The sequence below is a fragment of the Zophobas morio genome, unplaced genomic scaffold, assembly GCF_036711695.1.
Source record: "Zophobas morio isolate AGI-343-1 ecotype UQ-CSIRO unplaced genomic scaffold, CSIRO_AGI_Zmor_V1 ptg000005l, whole genome shotgun sequence".
NCBI classification, from domain to species: Eukaryota; Metazoa; Arthropoda; class Insecta; order Coleoptera; family Tenebrionidae; genus Zophobas; species Zophobas morio.
Window position 1 is genome coordinate 13283538 of NW_026972110.1, and position 17138 is coordinate 13300675.

The following is a 17138-nucleotide window of genomic DNA, read 5'->3' on the forward strand; positions in this document are numbered from 1 at the left end:
CTTCAAAGATCTATAGCTGCCTTCGATTGTATTATTTATTGCTCTTTCGGTATTATCTACTAAAAATTACGAATGCTTTAACTGTTTAGCAACTTTTGAAAATCCAATAATCAAAACAAATTTTCAAAAATTCATAGCCGGCTTTGATAGTGTTTTTTATTGGTCTCTCTATAGAGTTGCATGTTTAGACGAAGCGTGAATTAGTTTCCTTACAATTATTTTTTTTAGTTAAAATCACAGCACATATTTTATAAATTACACTTAAAGCCTGAAACAGCGTTCTTTAGGCTTAACACAAGCTATCTTCATTACTCAAAAATTCAGCTTCTAGATATAGTTCGTTTTTGTTTTCGGAAGAGAGAGTAAGTTTTGTTCTAGTTCAAAAACATAATTATCAATAATTTTCAATTTACAGTTGAACAGAAAAAGTAAAATAAGTGAAGAGCAAAAACACAAAACCAAAGTAATGTATAAAGTTAGAAAAGATGATGTTGCATAAGAGCACAAAAATATACGTATATAGGTCACATATATATGCAAAAAAAATGCAGTAAAGGGAAAACTAGACTGTATTATATTAACTTATAAAGAAGGGAAATATCAAACCGAAAAAAAAATATAAAAATTTTACTTTTATTTCTCTAGGAACGACTTACGATTTTGACAGAATACAACGTTAATATGACAGTCCTTGGAATAATTCAAAGATTATGGATGGACAATGAACCTGTAATAAATGTCCAAATTGTACATAATTTGATTCATTTTATTATTTACAATTGTTCAACAAGATAACACATCTTTTCATTTATTAGGTAAACGACGACACGTTTGAAATTTTTAAAAATTCAGTTCATATATTGTTAACAATATTATGAGCCTAATTAGTTGTCCATGACTGTACATAATCTACGTTACACAGCAAAATTTTCTAATAAATTCGAACTAATAAGAAGAGAAATATTAGCATAAATCGCAAAAAGTGGTTATTTTTATAAACCAAAAATTGTTTCCATTTCCACTGAAGCTAGACGTGTTAAATCAATTTTATAGTATGCTTAATCGTATAATTTGTTTCCCACGCAGGTAGTAAATATAAAGTGGCCACTAAACTGCGATTAAATTTCCTGTATTATACTATCCAGTAATAACGTCAAAGTCAGTTTACTACAGATTTATTATTTTTAACATACTTCCATTTCTGTAGGTTTCAGTTATCCTGTATTTTCCATAGTGGTAAATAGAAAATTGACCAGCCTGTACATTTATCTCGGTAATGTAACAATAATTTCAAACCGCCAGTAATAAAATTATATTATGAAATCTTTCTCTGACACCGAGAGCTGAATTTATTTACGGTGAATAATGAAATTAAACTTTTCTGAAAGAAAGTGGCCTCCGCTTGAAATTGATTTGGAAACGCCCCCAATTTTCCTCTCAGAATAAATTTATGTGCAGACATGACCTGCATCATTGGAAATTTATTAGGAATCGCTTCTTAATGCCGCGCACGACGATAATTAAATTTTTACGACATATTTTAGTGCATTATAATTGGCTTTTTATTGCGCGAGACGAAATGTAACAAACAGGCGGCACTTCAGCCGTCAACTTTGACGGCTTCATTAAAAAAAGCAAGAAAAATAATCGTTGGCGATTTTCAGGCGAGGATCATCGTGATAGACCACCTCGACATTTCCACGAAGAACACGATACTCGTCGTGCCAGCTCGAGGGGAGTCATTCCTCGTGCGAAAATAAAGACTGTAAAAATGACTTTCGTCATCGTTTTTGGTAAGTTTCGGCTGTGTCGAGGACCTTGTTGAATTTTAGACGCTGCCAAATTGCAGTAGTAGCTCTTAATAACTATTTCAGCTGTATCATCTGAGATAGTTAACAGACACTTACTTTTTACTGTATTACCGTTTTGCTACGTTACCTGTGTATTTTATGAGGCCCTGAATTACCATGTCTGCAGAATTACGCCGAAGGGTGGGATTGTCTGGCTTCAGGGCAAACTTGCTCTCTTTCAGAATGACTATTCGCACGCAACGTTTGGCTTTTCGACGGATGCACTCTAGAAACTTAGTTAATTTCGTTTTGCTTCGTCCATTCAGAATTAATTTTCGGTTTCTTAGTGCTTTCGGGGAATTTGCTGTTTCTGATTATTTTTCAGACTGAAAAACGTATCTTTATTTATCTCGATCGAAAAAACGACACAAGGGAGCACTAAAAGCTTTTGTTTGCAGTTGCGAAACAGCACTCCTAAACGCTAAATAAATTAAATAAATACAAGAAGTTAATTATTTGTTTGATTAATACATATATGGTATTGTAAAGTCCTTCAGATATATCTAAAGACGATTAAAATCTTCCATTTATAGATTTTCGTTTTCCATAGCGATTGACGTTGCTGAAGTTGCTAACGAACGTCTAAATGGTGCGCAGTATATTAACTTGGAGTGAGCAGAAGTATCTTTAAAGTTTTTCAACTTGTTGAAGTAATCCATAACAATTTCTAAATATTTACTTGAATGATGACAGTCTGCTAAAAATTTATTACATTTTGAAGTGAACCTGAAACTCGTGTATTTAAGTTAACTAATATAACAGGATTTACGTCTTTAAAATTTTAAAATAAACAATCAATCATGTTTTTGTTTTAACGATTGAAGACCGATTAATTTCAAATATCTTCGTAAGTTAAAGACTTTTTTTCGTTAGAAGAACCTTAGATGTGGCTAGATAAGCTACATATAATAATAATCCGCGACTGTACATATGTTTCTAAAAACCCAACACTATTTTTGGACGAATGTGGATAATTTGGCAAATTTTGTAAACATATCATTAAAATATCTCGAAATGAAATAGTGACAACTTGTTAACAACAATTAAGGCATCATTTTACTAACGAGTAAAAGTCTGATTGTCTTTAAAATTGTTTATCCACTTTCATTATGTAATGTGCCAGATTACAGGTTTGTCTTTGATATTGTAATGGTAGTTTTTACCGCACTAAGTGCGGTAAAGGAACAATTACCGCACTAGTGCGGTAAAGAGTGACTTTTAGAAAAGAAAGTTTCAAAACCATTTATTAACATAAATTACACAGTTTGAAGCATTTATAAAGTTAACACCAGACGCTGTTCCCATGTTGAAGCTGGGCTTCTCCACCGTGACCTAATTTGTTGAACCCACAGTAACTGAAGAACCCGTTATTTTCGTAGCAATTATTTTCTTATTTTCGACAGATGTTTCAACATATCCTTCTGCCATGCTATCCGACTTCCAGCCTCTATGACCAAGCAACATGTTAATTATTCCCTGAAAATTTCCTCTCGGTATAGCAAATTCTACATAATTTTAGTTTTTGAATTCAGTAAGGTGATCTTGATAAATTCTTTTTCGGCTCTAACGTCTCGTGTCGTAAAATTTGTGATCTCCTCGTGTCGACAAGCACCAAACACTCCGACTATCAAAACAACCTGAAACTATATAAATTTGAGATTGTTTTTTATCAATATGAGTTGCAATTTACCTTCAAAAATAAGAAATCCTTATCATTCATTTTCTTAAGAAATTGATTTATCTCTTCTTTGGAACAAATAAACGATTTTCTGGGTCGGGAACCTTCTGATTTCCGAGAAGAAAGCCACAACCTGATGATATTCAGAAATATCAACATTCTTCGTAATCAACACCAAGGTTCGCAACATGGAATATCGGCACCATAAGGAGGATGGTTTTAACTTCTCTGCTTGTTCAGCAAAATAGGAATGCATCACCTTGTTCAGAAACGTCACCAATTTTCTTAACTTCCATTCATTCATCAAAATATTTGTACGCTATCTCGTAACGTTCTTTAGATTTACCAGGAACTAACGTATCGATGGCAGATTGAGTAGCCACTTCAATATCGGAAGGCAAATTATCCTCTGAATCACTAATTTTTGCACATAAATTGCTTTCACTGAACGCTTGTGAAAAACGTAAACAAATCAGTAACTACGGTTACTAATTTAGCCGCCTTATTTTTTCTCCATAAACACAATTAAAAAAATTACAAAAATATCTGTGTTAATTTTTATGAAAATTATTGAAAGTAGATAAAACGTTGTACAATATTTGTATCGTAATGTTTCTTTACGATCCTTGATGGATTATCCAACTCGCCTTCGGCTCGTTGGACAATTTTTCCATCGCGTATCGTAAAATTCCACATTACGATACACATATCGTAAATATCTATTCTTTTTTATGTATGATTGTAAGTCGAATAATAAAAATTCACATTAGTCCGTTACATTTACATCTCTTATAAAAAATAAAAAAGTATGAAGGCAGTCTTGGCTTCCGTGCACTGCGCCTGATGTTTTCTAAAAAATATGATGAATCATAGGTAGTGGACTCTATTAAAAAGCTTTCGGAACAAAGGAAAAGTTGAATACCATATTTACTTAACTGACATTTAAAAATATACATTCGAAAAACGGTTTGCTAAATATGTAACTGCTTGGAATCAAGTTATCAGTTTCAAGGAAATTGGATGAACTGTTTCTCAAGTCTTCAATAAAATAAGTTGGTCCACACGTTAATTTATTTGAAACTTTCTACCTGACAACAACACATTTCCAGAGCGTACAGTTGTGAGCACAGAATCTCGGCCAGGGTTTTTCTGTCACCTAAAAAAATTGAATAAGCTTTATTGTCATTATAACTGACGTGTGTATGTCAAAACTCATAATGACAAGTCCACAAGTATGACTGAAATTACAAGTAAGGTTATGCTACCTAAGCAGTCTTTCACACATTATGTGAGCGAAATAACGTTAGTGTTCCAAATACTGGGTTCGCAACTGTATTTTTCGTGTTTTTTTTTATAAATTAAATAAACCAAATATAAAACTGAAAAATGTGTACAAAAAGCATGGTACTAAATACATTTTTTAAATGAGATTTATTTAATAGTATAACGTATATTTTTAATTTTTTGCGATAATGCTAAAACACATTTTAAAATAATAATTGATTTGTAGCTTCTGAAATTTTTGTTTAATAATCTAACCCAGTAAACAATTATCGGACATCTAGAAAGACAGATGATCGAAACGGGAAACGTTTATGAAAATGACACGATTTTGTAATATACAAGTATTGAAAATCTCCAAACGTCATTATACTTAGTAGCTTCAAGGGGGAAGTTTAACTCAGTAATGAAAGATAATGGCGGATTTACGATCCTTGCGTGATTTAGAAGATTCAAAATATTTAATTAGGAATGTTTGTGCCTCTTTAAAACGTTATGCTCTATTGAGCACTTCAAGCTAAAATCAGCGGCTTTTACAGAATTTCAATATCTCTACCCGCTTTCACGACATGTTGCTACGGAGTTTTATCTGGGATACATAAATATACTGAGGGAGTAAAAAAATGGTCGAAAGTTAATTTGACAGAACTTCCCACGCTTCTAAAGTACAGTCCAACAAATACTGCTTCTCTACAAAATTATAAAATTTGATTTTGCGGAAGGTATTAGTCACAGTGTAATAGAAAAAAAAGAAGGTTTCACCTTCTTAAAAAGAGGCAGTTGGCCCTCGAGAAGGTTTCATATTTAAAAAAAAAAGATTTGGCGCCCCCGAGAAGGCTTTACATTTTTAAAAAAGACAATTGAGACCCCCGAGAAGGTTTCACGTTCTTAAAAAAATACATTTGCAGCCCCCGAGAAGGTTTTACATACTTAAAAAAAAAGACATTTGGGGCCCCCGAAAAGGTTTCGCATTCTTAAAAAAAGAGAGTTGGGACCCCCGAGAAGGTTTCACATTAAAAAAAGACATTTGGCGCCCCCGAGAAGGTTTTACATTTTTAAATAAAGAAGGGCATATTTTCACCTTTTCGAGAAAGTGGAGTAGTTTCATCAATAAAAATCTGCTATGACATCATAAACATAGATAATACTCAATGCGAGAGAAAAAAAGAAAAAAAAAACGAAAGGCCAAGTTTGGAATCGAACGCGCGACGCCCTGTCCGCATTCCTGACTCGTAACCAATAGACCACAACCGGGATAATGTGCATTGTTTTTGCAAAAATTTGGACAGTTAGCGAAAAACTGAAAACGGATTCACACGCCACACTTATAGGACGATATTGTGGTCTAACAGTTAAATCAAATAAACATCGAATTCATTGAAATGACGTCATCAAATTGTTGGTGGGGATAATTAGCAAATTTTGGTTAGTATTTAACAATCTACATGATATTTCTAATATACACACGAAATTTCACAACAATCGGTCCAGCAGTTTCGGAGATTATGTATCTAATAAAAATTGGTACATACAGACTACTTTTTTCGTATTCTAGGGGTCCTTAGTTTACGCTCGGGAAGTAAAAAACTAGCATCAAGGACAGCTACTGATTTTTTAAGGTTTGTCGTTGATCGTTGCATTTTCACTTTAAACTTTCAAATGACTTTAATATTATAAAACAATATTCTACTAATGACAAACCTTCAAAAATCCATGACTGCTTTTGACTGTTTTTTATTGCTTTCTCTGTGTTTTACACATACAATATAAACTGTAATATTTCCCTTAACAATCATTCGAAAAATAGGCTTACACAAAATTATTGCCATTCTGCAACATACAAAAAACTAATTTCATGCTTTCTTAAGGTTTAATAGCTTCTAGACTACGGAAAACTAGGTCTCCTCTTTTCGTCTGTATAGCGTTTGACCGCCGTCTGTCTGCCACTTGTCTCTCGTCTGTCGGTTGTCTGTCTATCGTCTGTTGACAATTTTGGCTTAATTCCAGATGCATTTTAGGAATATCGTGCATCATCCCATCCACAATTTGATGACGTCATTTCAAAATTTTACTAGGTGGACTCTCTTTAAATTTTATGAAATGATATGATTCGATATTTGTGATGCATTAATCTAAGTCTTTACTTTCAACACCTAGATTTTTGAAACAAAAAACAAATTTTGCAATTAAAACGCCAATCAAAATTTATCTAATTATTCCTATCAACAATATGATTACGTGTTTATTAAATGTTATTTAAATTTTATAAAATAACATACTCCTACATTTGTGGGTTATGAATCCGTCTTGACATTTTACCCAAGACATCGAAGTGTTTGGAAAAAAAAAAATCATTACAATTACAACAGTTAATAATAATTTAAGTATAAAACAACAAAACCGAATGCCTTGAAATCTTGCAAACCTTTCAAAGTTATTTTTAATCAAGATTTGTCCGTTTGTCTCTTCCTCCAAAATTGATGACGACATTTCAAAATTTTGTCGAATAAATCCATCTAAAATATGCGAAATATTGTGAGTCTAATTGATTAAATCGTAGACTTTATAGTTATCGGTTTTTGTTAAAACTTTGGGAACACAGTATTGATATTACTGCATCAATCCAAAGTAGTATTTTTGGCTAATCTAAAGAGTTAATGACGTTACCACAAAATTTTATTAAGAAAAACTCGCTTAAAATATCTGCATAGCGTATTTCTTTGCCTGGAACTTAATAATCCACCCCTATTCAAAGCAAAGTCAAATTTTACAATTTATCTATGAAACTGGATTTGTTTGATTGTGTTTCAAGAACGAAGGCAGTTCTGTCTATTTTATGGATTTTTTATATATTTCCTGTTTAGGCTTTTGTCAGGCGTTCATTTTTCATTTTGTTTCAAAAATATTGACAATTTGAAAAAAATCACACACACAATTTACAATTTAACGTTCTATTTCATGCTGGTGTTTCACGACTTGTAGATTACGAAAATTTCGTCTGTTGTTAACGATGACAGATACTTCTTAACATCCGAAACTCATTCACTGATTATTTTGAAACTTGTCTGTTCATTCTCCCAAAAAACTGATGGCATTATTTCAAAATATTCTTAATTAAATCCAGGAGCGGGTGGGTTACGGTGAATCAGCGCGGAAAAAGTAAGACATGCGCCTGAATGTCCAAAATTTTACTTCATTTCAAAGTAAATATTTAAAATATTTTAAATTAGGAGTCAGACACCCGCTACTGGAGCCTCTGGAAATGTTCCCATTTTCAGATGGTCTTTGAAGTAATTTGAATGAATCTCAGGGATCTTTCTCTGTATCGCTTTTGAAGTAATTTGAAAGAATCTCGAGGGCCCCTTGCGTTTTGTTTTTGAAGTAGTTTGAAAGAATCTCGGACATCCCTTATCTTGTTTTTCAAGTAATTGGAAGAATCTCGGGGACCCCTTGTGTTTCGTTTTTGAACTAGTTTGACAGAATCTCGGGGACCTCTTCTGTCTGGTTTTTGAAGTAGTTTGAAAGAATCTTGGAAAGCTTTCTGCATATTGTTTTTGAAGCAATTTATTAGAATCTCGGGGGCCCCTTGTGTTTTGTTTTTGAAGTAATTTGAAAGAATCTCTGGAACCCCTTGTGTTTTGTTTTTGAAATAGTTTGAAAGAATCTCGGGGACCCCTTGTCTTGTTTTTGAAACAATTTGAAAGAATCTCGGTATCCCGTGATAAGGGGCAAATGAGACCTGTTGAACCAACGCGAGAAAAATTTAGACCAGCTTCTGAAAGCTCTATATTTTACTTCATTTAAAAATATACATGTAAAACTTGGATTCGGGCGCCAGTGTGGTGTACCACGGCTACCGGCGCCTCTGCAAAATTCCCGATTTCCAGATGATCCCATCCACCTATGATTAAATCCCACTTAAAATGTACTACAATATACAGGATGTTTACTAAACATGCAGCAAAAATTTAGGGAATTATTTCTTGGTTTGTTTTAAGTCTTTTTGTCCTTGAATGATTTTCTGGAAAAACGCTTTATTTCGAAGATACGGGTAAATTAAAGCAAAAGTACTCGATCACCAGACTTAAATCCTTTGGATTTTTATTTCTAAGAACACTTGAAAACATTAGTGTACACCACATCATTGGAAAATGAAGAAGATTTGAGAAATCGGATAAATGAAGGATGCAATGCAATAAAAACCATTTTGGTATTTTTTAAAAATTCGGAGTCAATGAGGTATTTCGAAACAAGCCGTTTTTTTGAAAATCATTCAGTCAAAAAAATTTAAAATAACCCAAGGCATAACACTCTGACTTTTTGCCGCATGTTTAGCAAACGGCCTGTTGGAAATATAGTCTTGGCGTTGACTTAGTCGGTAAAACTGCCCTCGATTCAAGGTAATTCACTGCCAACATAACCTTTAACTAATCACTTTTTGTCATTAGGTGTTGACATAAAATGATTACATCTCTGTTGCACGTGTTGACATTGACACAGGTAACAAGGCTGTTAGTTGACAGAATCATGCGATATGTCAGCTGTGTAGTAACTCTAATGCGATTTATTGTCAATCACACTGTATATATCGGTCATATTTCCTGAAATTCAGAAAACAATAAAATAAATATATTTCATCCCCAAAAACTATTACAACCGTTACAGAAAAATACGCCCTGAAGTCCAGTGATGTTCGAAATAACACTTTATACAAATTTTATTAATTATTTATTGAAATAATGTTTTACTTTTTGCAGTGTTCGTGCTATGCTGGAGTCCCTATATAGTATTCGACTTGCTCCAAGCGTATGGTCACATTCCGAGGACTCAGACAAATATTGCCATAGCTACATTAATTCAAAGCCTGGCACCGCTGAATTCAGCTGCCAATCCAGTAATTTATTGCCTCTTCTCTACGCACTTGTGTAGAAATTTACGGTGAGTTGCGTACATGTTTAAATTCTACTCCTACAATTTTATCCTCGGTCGAACCTTTTCAAATTATTTCATTTTAAATCACGCAGCTGTCTTTTAAATAAATAATGCGTATCATAAATGATCATTTTAAATTGTTTGAAAGCATAAGACAAATGGGACATTATATAGTATAAATTGTGAAGCAGTATATCGTCAGTTTTCATGGAAATGGAACGGTTTTCGTTATGATTCACACTCAGGTTATTGTGATTCAACGGTGTGTTAAAATAAGTCTTTTGTAAAAATGTGTGCGAATATGTTACAGACTAATGTACATATAGAAATAATTCTAATTTTAACATTGGTCGTGGGCGCTGGCAGATGTTTTGGTATTTGTATTGTTTGTGTTGATAAGTTAAAAAGAAAAACTGCTTAACTTGTTGCTTTATTTTTATTCAAAGCACATTACACTGAATTATCGCTTGTTTAAGTCAGAAATGTTTTGATAATTTTAAAGCACAATTTAATTTTTAAAAGTATAAATTCTTAAAAATATGTACAATATCAAAATTTTATTGAAATCATGGAACACTAACACTACACTTACAACTACACAACTTGACTATAATAATTACTATTCTATTTTTGCAATTAATCTTAGTCTATTATTAACTTTTAAACTTTCGACATAAAACACGAATATTAGAGTTAATATTGATCCAAAAAATAAACTGATAAAAACCTGTAGAACCATTATTCAAATTAATTAATTGTACAACTTTGCAAATATAAAAATAAGTACTATTGCAATAATGATTAAAAGAATTATTATTTGTATAGTAAGTACCCTAAATTGTGTTGTACACATTTTTTTGCGAAATTTACTTCTCAAATTACAAACATATTTCCTCGGAGAAATTTTCTGAGAAATGCCGGAATCGCGTACTTTTTGTGGGGGTGCAACATGAACCTGATTATGACAATCACAATCAAGAACTGTTATATACTCAGGTGCAGTTTCGTAAACTTGATCACTACGCACTTCTTGTATAGTTTCTTCTGGAATAGCTGGAAGATGTTTTATATTTTCTTCCACCGTTATATATTCTGAAAAATAGTTCTCGTAATGACAGCTTTCATCGTTAAATCCAGTATCTTCTAATTCGATGGTTTGCGTAGCTGACGACAAATTTTCATTCGGTTGATCGTTTAAATCTTGCAAACAATGATGATGAAATAACTTACTGATGGGGCCTGAACATGTAACATGAGTTAAATTCTCTTTAGTTTCTCCTTCAGCATCTTCATTGTTTGAGTTGCACTCCGTAGTCGGTTGGGCCATTTTTAACACAATTCTAAGTACACTGTCATCGCAAAAAATGAACTACAGAAGTGATTGACTGAAACATTGTGGTTTAATTGTAATATCCATTAATGTGCTTAACTTATCTGTAGATTTGTTTTGTGACATGTTAAAAGTCTGTTCTGCTTTTGTTCGTTATTTCCGGCTATCTGAATGTTTCGTCATCTGATATGGCTAATGGAAATATCTCAAGGTTTTTTCGAAACACCAATTCACATAATTTTTGTAATAAGTTAATTCAACTTTGAAGTTTAATATTTTCAAAAGTTTGGTGCAAGGTTTTTCTTAACCATCCGTGAATTTTGGATCAGCCTGTATAAAATAATATTTAATAAAGTTACTAAGTTCTCAACGTTTAATTAATTAGTTGAATAATAATATTCCTTGACAATCCAAATTAACATAAAGAATGTCAGTCTTTTCAAGAAACTTTAGCTTAGTAATATTGATTACCAACCAGGTTACTAGATTTCCATGGTTTGCTATGATCTAAAAAGGTCATGAATGCATATACGGAGTCAGTTCCAAGTGACAAATTATGTTGTTAATACGATATTTGAAATGTTCAAACGACTAAAAATTGGATCAATCAAATAGATATATATGTAGATGATGAGACGACTTTCGAAAAAATTTAAAATTTACATCATCTTCTCTATACACGAAGATGCTGATACTGTTGACATTTCGTTGTATACTTACGAAAATTTATCACTTATAATATTAAGATTCCTAAAATGATTTCAATAATCTTTTGTGCACAAGTTAGTAACTGTACACAACCAAAAAAAAAAATTAAATAAGGGTTATTTTAAAGCCGATACGGCCATACGTTTAAAAAAAATGTAGGTTGCCTTAGAAAAGTCACTTTATTAAACAGTTACAACAAAATTCCAGGTTAAATCTACACTCGCCTCGCACATTGTAGACACAAGAAATCAATTGTTTGCACACTTACTGATTGACGTTGATAACTTTCCTGAGTATGAAAATTATATAACGGAAACTACAGTTTTCTGTTATCAAATTAATCACAGCAAAAAGACAATGTTTTTAAACATTATGCAAAGAATTATTATATTAAACACTTAACTGTAATAATTATACTAGTATCCATTTTTAAGTATAATTAATTTAAGTAAAAACGATGAAAACTTATTTTTGAAAACTTCGACTTGGATAAAATTGTAGTTACATAAACAAAAACTAATTTTGTTACCGTGTTAGCTCTTGAACTGTGTTTTTCCCAGCACATTCAACTATATTTTATTTTTATCTAGCCTAGACATTTTATTCAGTTAATAGATACTCACTCGCTACAACTTACATCCCTAGCTGTAGAATGTTAACTGTTGTAACTAACATCCGACAGACATCTTACACAGTTTTCTCTATAGATGCTGTTCATTATTAAAACATTTAAAGTTCGATCCGTGCAGAAAACTGCCACCGTTCACATGGATATCCAACTGCCTCTCGTTCTGTTTTCCTGGAGTCCACGGTCCAGGTCACTGTCTTGGTTATGGCGGCGGCGACTCCAGCGGAACTGTGACGACCACACTGACCCATTCCTCCAGAAGATCAGGATCTGCGGCCTCCCTTAGGCACACAATTAGGCTGCAGCCTGCCCTTAACAACAGTCATAAGGTTACCATCTCTGTTGTCTAGTCACTCTTCTACCGTATGTGTTACGTTTAAACAGGAGCTGGGTAAGCCCCAGAGGCGTTTTCAACTCCCGCGCTCTATTACCGAAAAGTATTACAGAGTTAATCAGAGGATCCACTTTTGTGTTTTACATAACTTTCAACGGGAAACTTTCTTACGAGCTTTTATGAATGGAAGCGAGAGTAAGTGTAATTAGGTGGAGACGAAGAAAAAAACAAAAAAAATTAGCGTTTTAAATTGCAAGCCGTCGCAGAGATTTCTCTCTATCGCCTCTTTCTTTACATTGTAGATAAAAATTCATGTACTTACGGAATAAATTGAATAACTTAAAAAGTAATAACTTTTATAAAAAATTTCGAACAACTAAACGGGTTTTCTTATTTCTTATTTTTTTAGATTTATTGAAATTGTTCATTCGTGTGACGTTCTGGTACAACATATTCTATTTAGATAGTTATATATTACCATTTTGGATATTATTTAATAAAAAAATAAAATGTATATCGTACAACGCCTCTGTCTAATTTAACTTCCATGTAAGTACAATATAACCAAAATAAATACAAAAGCAATCACAACCATTACACTTTGTCCTACGATAAGCATTCGCAAATGTCAAACATTAAAGCTTTTGGTATTTATGTTATCTCCTACCACCGAATGCTTTTATAAATTTATCTTTTTTATCGTGTACTATTCAAAATGAGAAAACTCGATAAATCCAATGTGGTTTGCCTAGTTTGCAATCTGTTGCACAAATTCCTTTGAAATTAACCAAACTTTTTTCGCACATCCGACAACAGCTTTGTATTTAAGGATTAAACTGTTGTAGATACCGCAACAAATTTTTCAGAAAACGATGCTGATGGTACGAATATAACAACAGTTTAATTGGCACTAATGGACGAACGCGCGTCAAAAGCAAAACAAATTTAATATAATGCCGCGAAATTAAAGAAATTTGCGTTTTAACCAATTAGTCTTTCAGCTGTGTTGTTGACTGAAAAAACGCTCTTCTTGTTATTAAAAAAACAACTATTTCTAAAATCATATGTATTTGTTTTATCTGAAATTAACAAGTACAACTATGAGAAAACTACTTCATTGTACGCTGCCAAAACACATTTAAAATTGCTAGTACTTAAGAAAGTTTGCATTCAATAAAATGATAGTTGAGCACACAAATTGGAAACGTTTGTACAGATACAACCACAGTTCCACATTCTAGATCTCATTTTTTGCATTAACCAACTAAATGTAGCACAAAAGTGTGATCCTTTTTTTAACAAAACAAATTGTTTTCGACTGTTGTGTATAAATGTTTTTTGTTAATAGTATTGCTTCTGTTTTTGCACTGTCAGTATAAACTTAAACCGTACTTAATTTTTTCTTGTAAAAACTATGACAATAGATCTACAATAAAATTATCGTACCTAGTTAGAATTTTAAAATGTACGTCCATCCGCTTTTATTATGTTCCTTCCTTTACATTGTACATATTTGTAATTTTGTATATATATTTATTCTTTTTTTGTAAATATTAAATTAATTTATCTGTAAAAAATTGCCTCGTTCAAAGATATATGTAGATACATTAAAAATTAGATATACTCTCAAACAGGGTGTCAAATAGATTATCTATTTTCACGTACACATACTTGCATTAGCAATGACGTAAAGTTGTTTATAACTGTATGGGTTTGTCCAGCTCCAGAATTAAGTGTGTGTACTTATAAGTAAATAATATAAATACATAACCCATTTTTTACATACGTTGTAAAAATAAATAAGCCATAAAACTTATAAACATATGTCTTTCTTATGTTCATTTTTGCAACAACTACATGCTGCCAGTCTCAAATCATGTATGATTATGCTAGCAAAAAAGGGTCTATATATGATTATCATATCAAAGTAGGTGTTGACTTTTGCCGCTTCGTTGAAAAAAGGAATTATAATCAAACTGTTGAATAACCGCTACATGCCAGTTATGATGAGTGATGAATTTTACTATAAAAGCATGCGGCAGCTTTGAACAAATGAAAACATCCAATGGTAATTTGACTTGACAATCATTATATTAGACGTCTAACCCGGCGCATCCACCATTAAAGATGAACCACTAGACAGGCGTTTGCAAAAGAAATCAAGTATACTTTTCTAGACGAAATGACAAGGTAAACTATGAGTAAACACATTAAAAGAAAGGCATTTGTCGTAGGCAAGTATTTCGTAATAAATTGAAAGTGCAGAATTTGCATTTAATTTATTTATACATAATTGAAGTTGTAATTTATTACGTACGTTTTCTAATATGTTATATATTAGTTAAGCCTGTAGAAGACGTGAAAAGTTGTTAAATTAAGATTGTAGTGTAATTAGAATTTTTGTAAAAATAAAATTTCTTATGCTCAAAAATGATGAGAAATATATTTTATATGTAACATATATTCGGTGTATTATATGTATAATAAAGACGTAAAAGCTATAACTGTTTTTTTTTTGTTGTTGTCAACATTGGTGGTTTAGTGTCTATGCATCCACTTCTAGGAGGCCTCAGTACATAGTGAGGTTCGTTTCTTTTATTTAACCATGGAATATCTAACAAAAGGTAAGTAGGTTCAATTAGAAAAAGTCATTTATTGGGACAACTGAGATAATTTGCAATCTTAACCACATATTAAAACACAATGTCATTGTGATGGGCACCCAAAATACAAACATGATATAATTGGAACAAATCAATAAGTATTGTGTGCTAACTGTTCTCAAATTGACGTTTCATTGTTTTGCTTCGTACCTATTCCAATAGATGAAGGTAATTTGTATACGATATTTTATTTAATTTTTTCTAAAAATGTTTCAAATTACATCGTTGTGGTGGTGAGGATGGGTGGGAAGATAAGTGATTAAGACAACTTAAAATAATTCTAATGCATTCATTACACATTGGAAAATAATCATAATAGTAAGGTTTACAACACTGATTGGTCTTTTTGTGACGTAGACAAATAAGGCGGTTTACTGCAGAAAAATTAATCTAAAGTTCCTTGTAAAAATTCTAAAATTGAAATTTACTTCGCAAAATTCTGATGTCACGTCAAATTTTTGGTGGGGATGAAAACACAAATTTTAGCTAGATAGAACTTTACTATTTATATAAAAATTTATGATAAAATAATTTTAAAGTGTAGCTAAAACTTCACGGTGGACAGTTTCGATATTATGTGTTTAATAAAATCACCAGTACAGAGAAGGAAACACGAAAATGACATTTTGTATTGTAACATTTGTTTTGAAACATCTTCAAAAACAAATTCGTGCAAACAATATCCTGGGTCGAATCATATTTTGAAAAACATTTTTTTAAGATAACATTCTCGAGTTTTGGACGAACATGATAACATTAATTTCCAATTAAGGTTCTCTAGTTCTTTCTATGTATTTTTTTAAATAGCTTTTTCTTGGGAGTCTCTCATTGTCTTTGCTATTATTCTTATGAGTTTATTCGGTACATTAATATTTTTTAAGTCCTCGAACATATTTGTCATATTTAACTTATCAAACGCTTGTTTAAAATCTAAGAACAATAATAGTATACTTTCATATTATATTCATAGGTGTTTTCTATTATTATCTGTCTTAGAATGCGGAAATCATCTACTGTTGATTTTTCACTTCCAAACCTTAATTGGTAACTTCCTATGATTTTTCTGTGTAGCGTCTTTTATCATTCCTTTCATTATTTTATCTCCAAGTTTAGCAAGGTAATGCTTTTATAATTTTTGCACAATGTATGATGAGTTTAGATATAGGTACTACTGTTCCCAATTTCCATTCTATTGCCATTTTGTTATTTCCATATCACTCGCATCAGTTCGTATAGTTTTTTGTTCAGTGCTTCTCCTCCATATTTTATGATTTCTCCATATCGTATATCACCACATCCCTCTGCTTTTCCATTTTATATTTTCTATTATTTCTGCATATGTAGATTCTTCGTATTTTTCTACTCCCTCTACCGTCCATGTTATGTTCCTGTCTTGTGTTATCTCCTCCTCCTAAAATAATTTTTCCATGTTTCTTCTTCAATATGTGTCGTAAACTGTTAATTATTTCTTTTAAACAATAAATTTTGTATTCTTTCTGCTGCAATAAAATTTAGTAGTACTATTTTTTTTTTTATAAAATGAATCACCAAAATGGAGGCGGGTGGGTGGGCGGGGTTTATTATATGTTCTTCTGTAGAGTGGGAGTGGTAACTGATATAAATAAGGCTGTAAAAAAGCGCTAATCGTAACTTTTTTGTTGTACTATTTGTTATAAGATTTATTTCTTATTTCAAAAGAAAAAAAAACATAACAGTACGTATAATTTTGTCTTT

General features: G+C 32.0%; 1 protein-coding gene and 1 long non-coding RNA gene across 4 annotated transcripts in view; one reads left to right on the forward strand and one right to left on the reverse strand.

The window, feature by feature from the left end:
• LOC135122807 (cardioacceleratory peptide receptor-like) overlaps window positions 1-15168 on the forward strand; it is a 173592-nt gene extending 158424 nt beyond the window's left edge. For 2 of the 3 annotated variants that reach the window (XM_064047245.1, XM_064047244.1), the window contains exons 7-9: window positions 1665-1793; window positions 9567-9747; window positions 12487-15168. In XM_064047245.1, coding sequence (XP_063903315.1) covers window positions 1665-1793; window positions 9567-9747; window positions 12487-12757 — 581 coding nt within the window. In that variant the 3' untranslated portion in view covers window positions 12758-15168. The remainder of the gene's footprint in view (window positions 1-1664; window positions 1794-9566; window positions 9748-12486) is intronic. The other variant, XM_064047247.1, reaches the window with a different exon arrangement.
• On the reverse strand, window positions 3078-4109 carry LOC135122808 (uncharacterized). Its single transcript, XR_010279463.1, has 2 exons — window positions 3541-4109; window positions 3078-3493 (listed from the first exon to the last, which is right to left on the reverse strand). It is a non-coding gene; the product is annotated as an uncharacterized LOC135122808 (long non-coding RNA).
• Window positions 15169-17138: the final 1970 nt, after the last annotated feature.